Here is an 18,551-nt window from a genome sequence, read left to right as displayed (position 1 = left end):
AAAAATTATTATTATTATTATTATTATATGGCCTAGAAGCCAACAGCGGATGCAGCAATTGACATGGCCTTTGTACAGTAGGCTACATTATGCAAAAGTGAGCCATTTACACCCACACACACCTCTCTGTCCTTCATCTAGATAAGAGGCATTACCACAGTTACAGAACACATTCTGTACAAGAAGATACTGTACTTGAGGATAATAAGGCCTGTGAGGTGCGCAGCCTGGGGAGAGTCCCACAGGCTGAGCAGAGAGACCTGGAGGGCTGTACTTGAGATTTCCCATCCCTCTTCTATACAGGCTATATTACTTTGAATGGGATACACATTCCAATGCAAATCCCCTTCTATGTTCTCAAGCAGCTAAGCAAACGTTAGTATCTTGATTTTGCATGACTAGAGCTAGATGGAGCTAAAGGGTGAAAGAAATGCTATAATTTCTAACAATTATTTCAATTGGCTAGGCAACCCACTTTATGACATAACAGGGATGGATCAGTCTGTTGCTGGTCTGTGTTGGTATCCCATGTGGTTAGTCACAAATCCATTCCATCCCATTTCCACATTAAGATGCGATCCCCTCTTAAAATCTGCATTGAAATTAATATTTAAATATGCATTTTATCACAAAATACCTTTTTGCATACTCCCCCCCTGCCCCCAATGTACACATTTTAATACATGGAAGTGAGAAAACTGAAGGTTAATTATATTCTGATCAGTGCATTAATCCAGGAGGTGTAAATTGGTTTGGTTTCCTTAATATTGCAGACCAAATGAAACTGTACAACAGTGTCTATCAACCAATTAAGACTGTAACAATCAATAAACTAGCTTCTGGGTGACTCATGAATTAATTGATTAAATTTATATTCACCCCATATTGAAACATGTCGATAAATTTGCCTTTCTGGGAATCATAAATAAAGGGGAAGTTCTTCCTTCTTTCTACAATTTCTACTCAGAATTTAGATATTTTTTTTTTAAAAAAAGGACTTTTATCATATTTGTTAGTTAAGCAATATGTTAAAAGATTTAAAACTGCCAGAGCAAAGATGCATAAATAGTTATAAATAGTTAGATCCTTTTACATTGTTTCATTATTCCTCAAAAGCAACAAAATAAGAAGCAAGTGATTCAATAAGCCATAAATCAATAATTGATTCAGACTGAAGGATTTAGATAGCTTTGGAATTTTACTTTGGAATTGAAATCTTTTTTACTGCGTTGTACATATGGCCTTGTCCATGATGCAGAGGCCACAGTCTACCTAATCATTATATTAACAATTAACAATGACAACGATAAACTGGCCCCTTATGCTGTAGATTATGGAAGCAAGCAATGATGGCTATTTCTCTTCCAAAAGAATCCATTCAAAGCAATATTCAGGAGGACAGCAACTGATTCTCACCTCTGCGAGCACTATTTTCTTGCTGGTAGGAAGTGAATTTATATCCACTCTGAGGGATCTTTCTTTCCTGTTATAAGAGCTTGGCCCCTGGAAGAAGAAGAAAACCCACATGTTTCTATGAGAAAGAGTGCAAAGTTGCATGTCTAGGATTTTATCCAATGCTGTTTGCACCTAAGGAGAAAGAACTTCCACTTATGCAACAGGATTTCAGTTTCCACTTCTCCCTCCGGTAGGGTGGTCAATCAGTGTCTGGGTGAAAATCGGTAAAATGTCTGGGAAAGTCCATATGGCAGGCCATATTGGCAGTGCTCCACAGCTTTTCCGTCTGGATTTTCACTGTTTGAAATATGGCAACTCCACCCTCCAGCATCCTTCTGCACACCTTTATATTCTGCTCCGGACGGTTGGGGGAAGTCCATTTACAAAGTCTGCTCATCCGTATCTTTTTATTTTAAAAAACCTGTATGCTTCTCCCTTTAGTATACACATGATATATATTCTCAGAGTGGCTTTCACAATTAATCCCCTGTCCCCCCCCCCCCCCCCGGAAATAAAACATCAATGAAAAAAATGAACCTTTTTATCATTAGGGTTTATGCACACTTACATTTCCTCCTCTCTTTCTAGGCATGGTCTGAGCTCCATGTCTGAGCACATCTCCCCCCCCCTTTTTTTTTTTTGCTCTGCAGCTTTCCCCATTAAAACCCACTCTTTAAAGCTCAATTGGAGCAAATGACAATCCATGCAAAATCTGAATGGATGTTTGCTCCAATTGAGCAGGTTATAATGGGGGAAAGCTCTGGGACAAAACAAACACAAAACCACTCAGACACAGAGATTTTAAGTGCAGGCCCAGAAAGAGTGGGACCAATTGGAAGTGTGGATAAGCCCTTAGTGTTCGGCTGATGAATTACGTACAAAGGCATAATCTAGATCCTTCTTCGGTAGTTTAACATCCATTGTTGGGTACTTATATTTGGCATAGTGGAATGAGGACTGGCCTGAACTAAGCTCCTGGTATCCTTCATGGGATCCTTTCATCATAAGGGATAGTTCACATTCTGAAAGAAAGAAGGGAAAATGTTCATGACAGGTCTGTTGCTTGCAATAACTTTTTGTGCTAAACTCAAAGTGGGCCTCTGCAAAAATCAGATTTCTTAATGGCATCCACATCACTAATTTATATATTACTTGCTCCGATAGTTAATTTGGCCTTGTTATTGTACCATGCTAATACTCAGCTATGGTTTTCCCAGTAGTGATGTATGGAAGTGAAAGAAGGCTGATCACTGAAGAATTGATGCTTTTGAATTATAGTGCTGGAGGAGACTCTAGAGAGTGCCATGGACTGCAAGAAGATCAAACCTATCCATTCTTAAGGAAATCAGCCCTGCGTGCTCACTGGAAGGACAGATCGTGAAGCTGAGGCTCCAATACTTTGGCCACTTCATGAGAAGAGGAGACTCCCTGGAAAAGACCCCGATGTTGGAAAAGATGGAGGGCACAAGAAGAAGGGGACAACAGAGGACGAGATGGTTGGACAGTGTTCTCGAAGCTACCAGCATGAGTTTGACTAAACTGTGGGAGGCAGTGGAAGACAGAAGTGCCTGGCGTGCTCTGGTCCATGGGGTCACGAAGAGTCAGACACGACTAAACGACTAAACAACAAGACTCAGAACAAAAACTATACGAACAGTGAAATATATATACAGCTCCTTATTGAATTTGCCTTGCTCATTGCATTCCCATCCATCATAAATATTCGTTCACCCAGCAGGTGAGCAATACTCTTTGAATGCAAAGGCACATTCACAGCACAATCCTCTCCATGTATACTCAGAGGCAGTGCTTTTTTTCTAAAAAAAAAATATAAATGTTTAGGGTACTCTCATTTTCCTATGCATATTGAAATACTGCCCCTCAATGAGGCCAAACTTGGATTCACAAAATGTTTAGGGGTATGCGTACCACCATAAAAAAAAGCTCTGCTCAGAGGTGTCAATGAGTTCAGTGGGACTTGATCTCAAGTAAGTGCGCATAGGTTTGTAGTCTTAGAGGTGAATCTTCATTTGTGCACAGCCTGTATAAACAAAGCTCCCTTGCTGGATCAAGAGAAATATGTATGGGATATATTAGCCTTGCAAAAGTTGGAGTGTGTGATGTGGCTAATCAATTCCTGGAGAACAGGCGAAGTCCCGGCAGACTGGAGGAGGGCAAATGTTGTCCCTATTTTCAAAAAGGGGAAAAGAGAGGACCCAAATAATTACCGCCCAGTCAGTCTAACATCAATACCAGGGAAGATTCTGGAGCAGATCATTAAGCAAACAATCTGTGAGCACCTAGAAAGGAATGCTGTGATCACCAATAGTCAGCATGGATTTCTGAAAAATAAGTCATGTCAGACTAACCTGATCTCATTTTTTGACAGAATTACAAGCCTGGTAGATGAAGGGAACGCAGTGGATGTAGTCTACCTTGATTTCAGCAAGGCATTTGACAAGGTGCCCCATGATATTCTTGTAAAGAAGCTGGTAAAATGCGGTCTTGACTATGCTACCACTCAGTGGATTTGTAACTGGCTGACTGACCGGACCCAAAGGGTGCTCATCAATGGTTCCTCTTCATCCTGGAGAAGAGTGACTAGTGGGGTGCCACAGGGTTCTGTATTGGGCCCGGTCTTATTCAACATCTTTATCAACGACTTGGATGATGGACTCAAGGGCATCCTGATCAAATTTGCAGATGACACCAAACTGGGAGGGGTGGCTAACACCCCAGAAGACAGGATCACACTTCAAAACGACCTTGACAGATTAGAGAACTGGGCCAAAACAAACAAGATGAATTTTAACAGGGAGAAATGTAAAGTATTGCACTTGGGCAAAAAAAATGAGAGGCACAAATACAAGATGGGTGACACCTGGCTTGAGAGCAGTACATGTGAAAAGGATCTAGGAGTCTTGGTTGACCACAAACTTAACATGAGCCAACAGTGTGACGCGGCAGCTAAAAAAGCCAATGCAATTCTGGGCTGCATCAATAGGAGTATAGCATCTAGATCAAGGGAAGTTATAGTGCCACTGTATTCTGCTCTGGTCAGACCTCACCTGGAGTACTGTGTCCAGTTCTGGGCACCACAGTTCAAGAAGGACACTGACAAACTAGAACGTGTACAGAGGAGGGCAACCAAAATGGTCAAAGGCCTGGAAACAATGCCTTATGAGGATCGGCTAAGGGAGCTGGGCATGTTTAGCCTGGAGAAGAGGAGGTTAAGGGGTGATATGATAGCCATGTTCAAATATATAAAAGGATGTCACATAGAGGAGGGAGAAAGGTTGTTTTCTGCTGCTCCAGAGAAGCGGACACGGAGCAATGGATACAAACTACAAGAAAGAAGATTCCACCTAAACATTAGGAAGAACTTCCTGACAGTAAGAGCTGTCCGACAGTGGAATTTGCTGCCAAGGAGTGTGGTGGAGTCTCCTTCTTTGGAGGTCTTTAAGCAGAGGCTTGACAACCATATGTCAGGAGTGCTCTGATGGTGTTTCCTGCTTGGCAGGGGGTTGGACTCGATGGCCCTTGTGGTCTCTTCCAACTCTATGATTCTATGATTCTATGATTCTAAGGAGAAATGTAATGATCAGAATATATTGATGAAAGATACAGTATGAAGAAATATCAACTTAAGAGAGCTAGGCTTTATATAAGATTAGGTAAGTTTTACTAGGCATTCTATATATTTAAAACAATGGTGTTAATTCATTTTAAACATTCTTCAAAATAATTATTACTGGTTGAAAATTAGAGAAACCATTATTACTATGATGAAAATCTTACTTGATTTCTGTCTTTTTTTCTTCTCTACTTCAAATTCCAAACAACAAACTTCACGAGCCTGTAGGCATACAAGAAGACAGAAGAACATTGAAACTTTAGAATCTAGTTGAAACTTCCTTTTATTACTTTCTTTGCCATCTAAAAGTTAGCATTTGGAGGGGGGCATAATAATCAATCCCTTTCAAAATTGAATGACTGAAACAAATACAGTACAGTACAGAAAATACAAGGATTCTGAAATAATTTTATATAGTGTTTGATTACAATTCAGACTTAAAGGTAAAAGTAAAGGTACCAGTCACAGACGACTCTGAGGTTGCGGCGCGCATCTCGCTTTACAGGCCAAGGGAGCCGGCATTTGTCTGCAGACAGCTTCCGGGTCATTGGCCAGCATGACTAAGCCACTTCTGGCAAACCAGAGCAGTGCACGGAAATGCCGTTTACCTTCCCACTGAAGCGGTACCTATTTATCTACTTGCACTTTGACGTGCTTTCGAAGTGCTAGGTGAGAAGGAGTTGGGACCGAACAATGGGAGCTCACCCCGTCGCTGGGATTCGAACCACTGACCTTCTGATCGGCAAGCTCTAGGCTCAGTGGTTTACACCACAGCGCCACTTAATTAAACCCATTTAAATTTTTTTATTATTTATTAAATTTGTTAGTCGCTTCATCTTGCCCAAAGCAACCCAAAGCAATTTACAACCAAACTCACTGAAATTAATGAGCCTACGCACCTACAACTTAGTTTGTAACCAATGTATTGATTTAATTTTTTTTAACAAGAAGAGCATTTTTTTTAAAAGGAAGCAAGTAAGAAAGTTGTGGCCATAGGCTTGCCACCTGGATCACAATTTTTATGGAATGTTTAATTTCAGAACCTCAATCCATGAAGAACAGACAAATGTATTATGGATGGTATTTATATTTGCCAATATTTTAAATTCTCAAAGGAACAAAAACCCAATGTCTGTGGTTAAAGCAACAGGGAATACATCCAATAGGGCTAAGCTAGGTTCTGCTGGGACCTATTCAGTCAGGCTCAAATCCAAATGGACAGTAAATTTATCAGGAATGACCAATGACATATTACCCACACTTGACTGGATTAAAAATAATGATTGGATTTATCAATATATTGTCACATTTAGTAACCTGTTCCTTAGATTATATATTTTTACTAGGGCTGCAATAAACCTCTTTCAACTGGACTTATTCCAGAAATAAGTATCCATAGGGTTTATCACATGCTTGGAAAGGCCATGATAACTTCAACTGAACCCTCAATTAATTAAGCATCCCATACAGGAGAAGATGCCTGATGGCTCAGTAGGAAAATTATGTTCAGTTTTATACTATTCCTGTCTCAGAGAGTATATAATAATTCATTAACTTTGATATAATTTATAATCTCTTTGTTTCCCTTGCACTGTATATCTAAAGTACAAGAAAGCAGACAGAAAATAACAAAATTACCACAAGAGTTCCATTCGTAACAATGGTTTCAGGAACACTCAAACTGAAAAATAAATGGAATATAAATGAATATACATTCATGTAATAAAATGTTTATGTTCCTCTTGAAAATGGAACTATTGCTGAGGTGCTGTCAGTGTTCAACAGCAGAGAGAGCAAGAGGGGTCCTTGAAGGGTGTGAGGGCAAGTTTGCTGCCATACTTATTTTCCCTTCAGAAAATCTTTTTATTTTCAACGCTGGCAGAAGGAGAAAAAAATAAAGAAAAATACACTTTCCAGTCCTGTACTGTTGAGATGGCAACGAGACCACACTGGCCTATTTATTCTGTTTGTATTCTGAATGTTCCTATGTGATGCCAATAAAGGTTACTTGACTTGACTTGACTTTCCAGTCTGCTGGCATGAGCTCAGTAAGGCTTTGAATTTGACAACTTCTCTGCTTTTGATTCTCCTTCCCCATACCAGATACCATAGCTTTGCTGTTGTAGCCTGGGAAATTAAAAAATACAACATTTCTTATGGGGCTTTGTCAAAATGCTGGCCAGGCCTGGAGCATTAATACATGTTTCTTTTGCTGTCATTGGGAGTAATGTTGACAATGTTCCCTGAGTTCTAATAATTAACTCATTTTTATGGATTTACATTCTGGTTATCAGAAGGGTAAGGCATGTTGCTTTCAGTAATCTGTAATATCTGAATTTACTCACCTGTTTCGTAACTCAAATTCCACCTCCAGCTCCTCTTGATCCTGAAATAAGAGGGTGGTCAGTGAATTAAACCCTTTTAATAACAGATTCTGCGCTGCTAGACTACAAAATACAGTGGTGCCTTGGTTTTCGAACGTCTTGGAAGTCGAACGTTTTGGTTTTCGAACGCTGAAAACCTGGAAGTAAATGCTTCTGTTTTTGAACGCACCTCAGAAGTTGAACGGCTTCCACTGGGGGTCCCCCCCCCCCAATTTTCTCTATTAAATTTGCAGACCGCCCTTTGTGCCTTGGCTTTTGAACGTTTCAGAACTCGAATGGTCTTCCAGAACAGATTATGTCTGAAAACCAAGGTACCACTGTATGTAACTGCAGACTAGTGAGACCTGACATATACTGTCAGCAATTCCTCATAGCCACATGTGTGACAGTTGTCATGGAAAATTAGAAGGGGGAATGATGAGGTTGGGAAAAGGCATGTGAATTATAATCATGTTTTCCTCTTTTGATCACCATTTATTTTCTATATACCAAAATTCTTTAGTTTGACAATGTTTCCTTTCTCACCAACTTTTTAGGTGCAACCTAGTTCCATTAAAATCATTTAAATACATTTAAATACATTTAAATTTCCCATGGGTTACTTTGGCTAGTATGTTGTTGTTGTTGTTGTTGTCGTTTTATTAGATTTATTAAATTTTGATCTTCACCAAAAGATCTCAGTGTGGTTCACAAGATAAAAATACAAGATAACCCCCCCTCCCACAAACACATATTTTATTTAGTACTATGCACCCCTGAACTTCCCTGATCGCCAAGGCCCAAATCTATCTATCAGTTCTTGTTGGGGAAGGAGAGCTGTGGTGGATGAAGGACTAGTTTCCTCTCCTGAACAGCTGATAGCTGGAAATTTAGCTTATTTAAAGGTATGCATGCATACAGCACAAGACTCTGGATTAAAGAAGAAAACTGCATGTACCTCATCTTGCTTGACAAACTGTTTCTCATCCAGCTTGGAGAGCCAACTTCCTTGTGAATGGTACCAGAGCTGGATTGGGGCAATGGGTTTTGTGTGTGTGTGTGTGTGTGTGTGTGTGTGTGTGTGTGTGTTTTGCATCTGTATTGCAAGAGAGCACTATAAAACCAAACTACATGTAGCACAGATATGGATGTACACCTGTTCATAAACATGAGAAAGTCTTATGTTTACTTTGCCCCATTTCTGTATTATCCTGTGATTTTTCGTTGCTGAAAATTTGTCAGCGTTGAAATTTTTTCAGCATTTTGTATGATTTCTCCCATTATACATATTTATGTATGCAATTTTACCCAATATACTCATCTTTGTAAGCAATTTCCCCTAATACAACTCATTTTTGTACATTATTTTCACAAATATAGGCATTTTTAGCCCCCCCTCTTTCCCTATATGCACATTTCTGCATCAATATCTTACTGGAGAACTGATTCACAAAATTCAGAGAAGTGTGAATTTGAAAGGATAGGTGCATTTTGGTTCAAGATTTGTTTCAGAAAGGGCCAGTTAGGTGGGTTCATACTAAAACACAAACCAAATCAAAATCCCTTGTATCCCTAAATAATACACACATTACAGCTAAGTTATTTTACTTAATTACCTATCAAGATTGTGAATTCTGGAATTTAGACATTTCATGCAACAAATACTATTCACATCACAGTACAATCTTAAACATGTTTACTCAGAAACAAGTTCCACTTAATAATGATACTTCCTTTCTCATTGGGCTAAACCAGCTTATTGGTGAGTAATTTTTTACTGAACTTCTGAGTGAACATGCATAGGATTGCCCTGTTAAACATTCTTTCTGCTTATACAGACCTTTGGATTGGACTTAAAGGACAAGAGCACTTTTTCATTTAGTGGGAGTCCAGCTATATCAAAGCGAATCGTGAAAAGTTGTTCGTCTTGGCAGTCATCCTCATCGAAGACACTCAGCTCCAGCATGTTCTGATAGGAGAGAAAAGACCTATAAATAAATGCTAAAAGAACTGTACAGCTTTCCTACAGTTCTGTATACCCCAGACCGAAAAGGAAAACATTTTACAATGGCATGGAATTCCATGCAAGAAGAGACCAAACATGTTCAATTTAGGAAAGAGTTGGGTAATTGGGAATATAAATTAGGCATGGGGTACATTTACCTTCAATTCCCTGCTCTTTCAAAAATAGGCATGTTTAGCCTGGAGAAGAGGAGGTTAAGGGGTGATATGATAGCCATGTTCAAATATATAAAAGGATGTCACATAGAGGAGGGAGAAAGGTTGTTTTTTGCTGCTCCAGAGAAGCGGATACGGAGCAATGGATCCAAACTACAAGAAAGAAGATTCCACCTAAACATTAGGAAGAACTTCCTGACAGTAAGAGCTGTTCGACAGTGGAATTTGCTGCCAAGGAGTGTGGTGGAGTCTCCTTCTTTGGAGGTCTTTAAGCAGAGGCTTGACAACCATATGTCAGGAGTGCTCTGATGGTGTTTCCTGCTTGGCAGGGGGTTGGACTCGATGGCCCTTGTGGTCTCTTCCAACTCTATGATTCTATGATTCTATGATTCCATCAACAGCTTCATTGCTTCTGTGGTCTTTGGACCTTGGGAAACTGCTGACCCACGCCTTCCCCACTTGACCTATGGCATATCTAAGGACTGTTCTAAATGAGGTGGCAATCATGTAAGGTCCCTGTGTACTGACTCATCCCAGTCATATGCAACAGTCTTGCACTAATGATGTATGATGAAGTTGTGTAGACATTTCATGCATGTAGCCAGTGCATGGAATAAAGCATTTTAAATGTTAAACCAACTATGTGCATAACCTGAATAAGTACCTTATTTTTTGCCCCATAGGGCGCACCGGCCCATAGGGCACACCTAGTTTTTTGGGGGGGAAATAAAGGGGGAAAAAATATTTTTTCCCCCCCAGGCGCAGGGCTGAGGCGGGGGAAGCCCGAGCTTCCCCGACCCCAGCCCCCAGAACAGGCTGCTCTCCGCAAGCCGTGGGAGCCCTCCCATGGCTTGCGGAGAGCTACCCGAAGCCCGGGCGCGACTGCTCAGCGCGCCCAGGCTTCGGGATAGAGGCAGCTCTGTGCAAGCCATGGGAGGGCTCCCACGGCTTGCGCAGAGCTACCCGAAGCCTGGGCACGACTGCTCAGCGCGCCCAGGCTTCGGGATAGAGGCAGCTCTGCACAAGCCGTGGGAGCCCGGCGGGAACTCCCGCTGGCTCCCCAGGCTTGTGGATAGCTTCCTGAAGCCTGGAGAGCGAGAGGGGCCGGTGTGCACCAACCCCTCTCGCTCTCCAGGCTTCAGCGAAAGCCTGCATTCGCCCCATAGGATGCACACACATTTCCCCTTCATTTTTGGAAGGGAAAAAGTGCGTCCTATAGGGCAAAAAATACGGTACTTTTGGGATCTTCTTTACGGCCACTGGCAGAGGAAGAGGAGTGCGGGGGGAGTGCACTGCCCCCGCAGCATGATCTCGGTGGGGTGCCATCGCGGCTGCCACCCCACCCGCGCTGGGCGCCACACCCCTGTGGCGGTGTGCCATGCCCCTGGGATGCAAGCCAGCCCCGCCCCAGCCTGCATGAAGCTCTGCCACTGTTTAGGGCTACTGTCAAATTTAAATCAGTCCTGGAAGCAAATTCAAATATTTATGTGAGCCTATGTGCGTGAGTGACTGCTCATCTGAAATCATCCATGCATCCAAATTTCCCTGCACATGGAAAACTCACACATTAGGGAGAAGACTGGTGATTCTTTCAAAGAAGCAATCATTCGCATAAAATAGGATTTGTGGAAGACTGTATGCATTTATTAGAATTGGCGCAAAGCCGCAACAGGCACAGCAACACCAACTGCCCTATTGTGCCAGGTTGTGTCATGACACTAACGTCAGAACTCTACTGCTCAGTTCTGTGAGCTGGTGATCTTCTACAAATCAAGGCATGTTTCAAATTCACAAGAAATCACTTTCAGTGAGATTATGATATACCAACAAGGAGTGACCATCGGTTTCTGACCTTCACTTTGCTCTGGACCATGAAATGGAAAGTTTCGTTCCAGACTGGGTCTTTAGAATTTTGAACAGTCTTTGTCTGGAACCTTTCAGAAGAAGCCGTTGGCAGCCATAGGGTCAAATAGCAATCAGTATGGCTTACTGTTGGGAGAGAAAGTAGCACTTTAACTGTGTGATAGCTGATATAATACAGTGGTACCTCTGGTTACGTACTTAATTCGTTCCGGAGGTCCGTTCTTAACCTGAAACTGTTCTTAACCTGAAGCACCACTTTAGCTAAAGGGGCCTCCTGCTGCCGCTGTGCCACCAGCCAGCGATTTCTGTTCTCATCCTGAAGCAAAGTTCTTAACCCGAGGTACTATTTCTGGGGTAACGGAGTCTGTAACCTGAAGTGTATGTAACCTGAAGCGTATGCAACCCGAGGTACCACTGTATATCTTGCAACTATATTTTTAACAGGTATATATATATATCACTTTGTGCATTGGGCTGATATCTGTACAGAATTAATTCATACCCAATGTTGGCAAATATCCTTTCAAAAAATTCTCTGTTTGAACACAGGTAGGGATTCTGTGGCCTTCCAGGTGTCACTGTATTACAACTCCTTTTTATAGTTTTTTTTATTTATACTTTTCAAATTTATACATTTTATTTATTTTACAATTCATTTAATATTTCAAAATTTGACTTCCTTCCCCTTCTTTCTGCGATTCCTTAAATTTATTTTTTAATATCTTCTGCAGATCCAAATTCATTTATTTTCCTCATTTAATTATCTACTGTAAATATATACTCTTATAAAACTGCAGGTTATTACAATATGTAACCCTGCTAATGTTTTTATCTGTTTACAATTTATCTGCAAATATTCAATAAACCATTTCTATTCTTTTATAAAAAGTTTGTTATCTTGATTTCTTATTCTTCCGGTAGGTTTCACCATTTCTGCATATTCCCCATGTTTTTGTATCCATTCTTCCTTTACTGGGACTTCTGCTTCTTTCCATGTATTACAACTCCTATTATCCCTGATTATTTAAAGTGCAGCATGCAGATTTAGTTAATTAGAATTTGCGGAAAATTCACAACATCATATTAAGTGAAATGTCCAGTATCAATATTCCAACACAGGGATGAGGAACCAGTGGCTGTTTGAAAGTTGTTGGACTCCAGTTCCCATCAGCCCCAGCCAAGGGTCAGGGTAATTGCCTTTTCCTTTTCAGTAAAAGATTGGCCTGTTAAAGCCGTATTGGGCACCGTAGTCTCACTGCATTCCAGCCCACCACAAAGGAATAGAAAAGCTACTTACGGGTATCTGCTCGCCGGAGATTCCTTGCTCTGATCACTCTTACACTAAGCAGACAACAAGGTGATGTTTCTACCTGCATGCAAATGGTGTACAAAAGTCAACATGAAAATGTGGATTGAAAGCAGGGAATCAAAGTGATGAGGAAAGAAGACCTGAGCAGGCAAAAACCACAGACGACTATTAAAGTGGGACGCGGGTGGCGCTGTGGGTTAAACCACAGAGCCTAGGACTTGCCGATCAGAAGGTCGGTGGTTCGAATCCCCGTGACAGGGTGAGCTCCTGTTGCTCGGTCCCTGCTCCTACCCACCTAGCAGTTCGAAAGCATGTCAAAGTGCAAGTAAATAAATAGGTATCGCTCTGGCGGGAAGGTAAACGGCATTTCCGTGCCCTGCTCTGGTTCTCCAGAAGCAGCTTAGTCATGCTGGCCACATGACCCAGAAGCTGTATGCTGGGTCCCTCGGCCAATAAAGCGAGATGAGCGCCGCAACCACAGAGTCGGTTACGACTGGACCTAATGGTCAGGGGTCCCTTTACCTTTACCTTTAATGGCTATTGGGAGAGGCATACAACTGCCCCATCTCTGGCTAATTTTAGAATTCAATGGTATAAACATTAATGGTCTCATCCTCTGTATTCTGAGAGCAGGTATGTACACCAATGCAAGGAAGTGGGGCATTGGATGCAAGTTATCTTGAACAGTGAATGGTCTGGGCATAGTTTTGTCTACAACTCTGGGGGTGAATCATAGAGTCGAAGGGACCCTGAAAGTCATCCAGGCCAATCCTCTCAATATAGGATCCCCTCCAGCTTCTAGCCATGTCCCCAGTCTGTTCCACTGCTGGTCAGCTTTTACTGTTAGGAAGCCTCTTGTAATGTTAAGCTGAAATTGACTTCCTTGCAATACCTGACTGATCTTTCTAGTCCTGCCCTGAAGCAATAGAAGACAAATCTCACTCCACCTACTTAGTGGCTGACACCTTTTCAGATATTTGAAGGCAGCTATTGCACCCAACATGGTTCCCTTCTGATGTTGTTGGACTATAATTCCCATCATTCATTGGCCATGCTGGGTGTTTGAATCCAAGAACAGCTGGAGATCATGATGCAAGCTACCCCTGAGCTAGGCTATAGAAATCTCACCCCTAGGAGATGAGAGCCCTGCTCATGAGAGCAAATTTTCCTATACAACTGGGGATTAAGGTAAAGGTAAAGGGACCACCTTACCCCTTTACCTAGACAGGAGTGCCTGGCGTGCTCTGGTCCATGGGGTCACGAAGAGTCGGACACGACTAAACGACTAAACAACAACAACAAAGGGACCCCTGACCGTTAGGTCCAGTCACGGACAACTCTGGGGTTGCGGCGCTCATCTCGCTTTACAGGCGGAGGGAGCTGGCGTACAGCTTCCGGGTCATGTGGCCGGCATAACTAAGCCGCTTCTGGTGAACCAGAGCAGCGCACGGAAACGGCATTTACCTTCCCGCCGGAGCGGTACCTATTTATCTACTTGCACTTTGATGTACTTTCGAACTGCTAGGTTGGCAGGAGCAACTGGGGATTACATGTAAGTAATTTTCCTTCCCCTAGATTGCAATGCACAGAAGCCTGTACTAGTGCAGAATAGGATTGAAGTGCCCGTAGTCTGAGGGCTTACCCACACTTACATTTTGCCCCATGCTTTTCTGGCACAGGCCTGTGCTGTAAAGCTCTTTTCTTTGCCCCAGAGCACTTATTGCAAAAACCCACGCAACAAATGGCAATTTGGGTTTTCTGTGGATTACTTTGATCCAGCACTAAAAAGAGCTCTCAAATAGGGAGCTTTAAAACGTGGACTGTGCCTTGGAAGCCTCCAGGAAAGTAAGGGTGGATAAGCTCCAAGTCCCTGCTAAGAAGAAAGTGTATCCACTTGTTGCACTTAGGAACGACTAGTGCCTCAATTATGAAATAATTATAAAATTGCTACCATTTAGAGTAAGACGTAGGAGTGGCAAAGGCAAATAATAGTGTAATTTTACTCAACAGATCTTTGTTATTTGTTCCCATTCACATAATTCAAAATAACGTCAGGGCAAGAGCAACAACAAATGGTCCTAGGTTTGAAATTGTTGCCACTATGTTCCACTCATATATTTTCATCAATTAGGGTTGCTGTGTGTCTTTTTAAATTTGGCAGAATGGCCAGGGTTTTTTGGTTTTTTAACTTAAAGAGAAAGGCAGCACCCAAATTAAACATGGCCCCTTTCCCTCTTCCTCAACTAACCGTCCCACACAAGCACTCCCTTGTGACAAGGACACTACATGCATCTAAGCATCATGTCAGACAGCCCACTCATGGCTGCTGTGGGGAGCCAATCTGAGTCTGTGAGGTAGCAAAGTTATCACCGGCCCCCTTTAGTGCAAGAGCCTCCTTGAACTTTGCAGCAAACAGACGTTGTGGATCCGGCCCTCCTCCGTTCATCAGAGCAAAGGGAGCTCACTTTTGTTCTTCCTCCTCATTCCTCAACCCCCTCTTCCTCCCAGCCCTCCCTTTTACTGTTACCGTGAGTAACAGTATGGCACCGTTCGGCAAGCATGCTAATCCTCCTGCGCACTCCCCCCTGGCTTGCCAGGTTCCATCCCCACCTCAGGGAAGAGCACCATGTGGAGCCACACTCTCTCACCCCGCCCCATTCCATCCTTCCTCAACGCTCCCCCCTCTCCTGCCACTGCACACAGCACTGGACGATGTGGAGCCAGCGGGACACACCCACCACTGCTTTAGGATGTTTCAGAGACAAAGGGGCTCTTAAATATGCAGGATCCCATTTCGTCAAGTAGCCGCCTGCCCGCCCGCCTGCCTCTCTGGAGCATCGTGGAGGGCCTGGCCAGGGGGTTTCGGCGCTGACCCTCCCGTCTTGGGGTGCGGCTGAGGGCTTGCAATAGGAAAGAGAAGCCTCACAAATGTTGCTGCTCTGCGACGGCCTCCCAAGACAAGAGAAGGGGCAGCAGCTAGCAGGTTCACATGCCCCAATGTGTAAACACATGGGTACTACTACTACTACTACTACTACTGCTACTACTACTAATTTATTTATACCCCGCCCATCTGGCTGAGTTTCCCCAGCCACTCTGGGCAGCTTCCAATACAAAATACAAAACAATACAGCATTAAATAATAAAACTTCCCTAAACAGGGCTGCCTTTAAAGATAAGATAGCTGCTTATTTCCTTTACATCTGAAGAGAGGGCATTCCACAGGGTGGGTGCCACTACTGAGAAGGCCCTCTGTCTGGTTCCCTGTAACCTCACTTCTTGCAATGAGGGAACCGCCAGAAGGCCCTCGGCGCTGGATCTCAGTGCCTGGGCTGAACGATGGGGGTGGAGACACTCCTTTAGGTATACAGGACCAAGGCTGTTTAGGGCTTTAAAGGTCAGCACCAACACTTTGAATTGTGTTCGGAAATGTACTGGGAGCCAATGAAGTACACAATAGCCAATGCATATACACATACACATGGCCCCGCAAGGCCACTGCCTGGCGGATGCCACACGGAGCAGCCGGGGGGGGGGGTGGCTGACTTCTACACCTTGCTCCCCCCTCCATTCACAGGTCTCACTGCAGTGCCTTTTGCTTCGCGGGCTGATCCAAGCACTGTAATAAAAATGAGCGCCATGTTGACATAGCTTACTTTGGAAACCTTAAGGTGAAATATGGTGTCCAAATGTGAAACTTCGCACTTAAAAATAAATTAATAGAAGGTTTACACAGATATTATGTGGGTTTCTGCCTAGTTTGTACCGTCAGGAAGGAACTGATGACATGTCAGCAGCTGAATAATCTGAGGCAGCAGGTAGAGACTGCAAGGACAGACAAGCTGGCTCAGTAGTGGCCATTTTGAATTTCCTTGTAGGCTTATATGTATAATGGGAGGAATAAATGTACTATGCAGAATAACTTTGCCTCATAGGCGTCAGCAAGTTTATTCAGAAAATCCCGTCGGTTTCCATGTTTCTGGAAAACAAGCATGTGGTAATGTGCACTTTCGGGGGGCGGGGAGAGAATGCAGTGTGTCCTCTTTTTTGCTCTTCAAAATATGGCAACCCTACATCAATTATAATTTTAAGAATGATAAAAAAAAGTTTATTGCCGACAAACCACCAAGGGAAATTAACAAACAAAACGTAAAAATGCAGCCAAGTCACAGCATCTGTGAAATACTCTTAGTTAATAGTCACAACTAAGTCCCTCTAAAAATACGTATTTTAACTGTGTATGCTCCATATATTTAAAGCACACGCACACCTGCTACAAAATTCCTGGGAAAGAAATTTACCCCTCACAGAGCTACAGTTTCTAGCACTCTTAACAAACTTAAGTTCACAGGATTTTTTTTTCTTTTGCGGGAGTGCTTTAAATGTATGTTGCGTATGTAAGTCTTTCTCCTCCCCACTCTTCTAAAATGTTCTAGAAAACAGCCTCTGAATTTTTCTTGTTTTTGGTGTCATCTAGAAAAAAGATCTCAAAACTAGAATGGTCTACACAGAGGAGATCCTGCTTCTGGCATCCTAGGCTCAGACCATTTAGCAGTTTAAATGCCACACTCAAAGCCAATACTTTACATCCTTTCTATCCAAGAGGGGGGGGAAACCCATTCCCCACTATCCTAATTTATTTATAATTTGTATCCCACCACAATGCCTAGACTGCTAATGACTTTAAAGATAACAAAATCGCAGAATCAAACATATGGAAGGGACCACAAGGGTCATCTACTCCAACCCCCTGCAATACAATATTTTTTTTGCCCTTCAAAGGGCTCAAACCCACAAACCTGAGATTAAGAGTCTCGTGTTCTCCTGATTTTAGCTGAGCAGCTGCCCCACTATTCAAAGAAAACACAATAAAAACTAAAAAGAACAAAGACAAAAGAACCAAAATAAAAACAAGCCTATTCACTGTGACATACCTTGAGACTTAAAGCATGAATTGGTTGAACAATGATTTTCTGTCCCCAAGGAATATTGCAAACTGTAATCTGGGGGGGCAGGCAAAGACTCATGGAACAGAATCCTCAGCCACAAGAAGAGCCCTGCTGAATCAGACCAAAGACCAGCATCCCATAATGAAACATGCCTATAGAACACCATGCAGGAGAATGTGAGCACAACAAGTTGCTCCTGCTGTCATTCCCTAGTTAATTGGTACAAAACCAATGTCATTTTGTAGTATGTATATGCTAACAAACAGCAACAAATGCACCACAATTTTATAATGAAAGAAAAGAACATACACGATCTGCTTTTTGCTCCGCCTATCTGAACCGGAATACCCATGACGCTTACCAGATGTGATAAACTTCCACATGCTTCCATTATTGTTTTCCGTGCAAGTTTGTGCAGGCTAAATGTTCTCGATGGAGCCAAGGATAAGACTGTAAATATTCACACACATTTTTCAGGCTTTAAACCGGCAGAGGTGGATAAACGCCTGTTTCAAAAGTGATTCAGAGCCACACACCCTCTGGTTTCAGAAACAAAAAAATATTCCCTCCCACCTCCGTTGTTACGTTGCTATGCGGAACAAGAGTCAGCGTGAAGTGTCTTTAAATGTGCTAGAGCTGGTGCAATGAAGTTCCTAAGAACAGGTGTTCCTTTTCCTTCTAAACTACACTATTTCATCTCCTTCCACCCTCCAGTTTTCTTTTGAAATACAATATGCATGTGTTTTCCTAACACAGATTTGGATCAGAAATGAATGTCCTCTCTCCCGGGTTAAACTGGC

General features: G+C 42.5%; 1 protein-coding gene across 4 annotated transcripts in view; it reads right to left on the bottom strand.

Annotated features, from left to right (window-relative positions):
• Nucleotides 1-18,277, bottom strand: part of LOC310681947 (cytosolic phospholipase A2 epsilon-like) — a gene marked incomplete at its 5' end in the record, with an annotated part of 42,062 nt that extends 23,785 nt beyond the window's left edge. Inside the window, 9 exons of one of the 4 annotated variants that reach the window (XM_083450136.1) lie at nt 1,417-1,503; nt 2,335-2,477; nt 5,254-5,311; nt 6,728-6,770; nt 7,435-7,475; nt 9,293-9,421; nt 11,483-11,619; nt 12,791-12,863; nt 18,113-18,277. In XM_083450136.1, coding sequence (XP_083306262.1) covers nt 1,417-1,503; nt 2,335-2,477; nt 5,254-5,311; nt 6,728-6,770; nt 7,435-7,475; nt 9,293-9,421; nt 11,483-11,619; nt 12,791-12,863; nt 18,113-18,142 — 741 coding nt within the window. Of the gene's footprint in view, nt 1-1,416; nt 1,504-2,334; nt 2,478-5,253; nt 5,312-6,727; nt 6,771-7,434; nt 7,476-9,292; nt 9,422-11,482; nt 11,620-12,790; nt 12,870-18,060 lie in introns of those variants that run through there. The other 3 variants (XM_083450138.1, XM_083450139.1, XM_083450137.1) reach the window with 3 other exon arrangements.
• Between the last annotated feature and the right edge of the window lie 274 nt (nt 18,278-18,551).

Source organism: Podarcis tiliguerta (genome assembly GCF_965153285.1).
Source record: "Podarcis tiliguerta genome assembly, chromosome: 1".
NCBI classification, from domain to species: Eukaryota; Metazoa; Chordata; class Lepidosauria; order Squamata; family Lacertidae; genus Podarcis; species Podarcis tiliguerta.
Note: the sequence above shows the minus strand (reverse complement) of the source record. Positions and strands in the feature narration are given on the sequence as shown.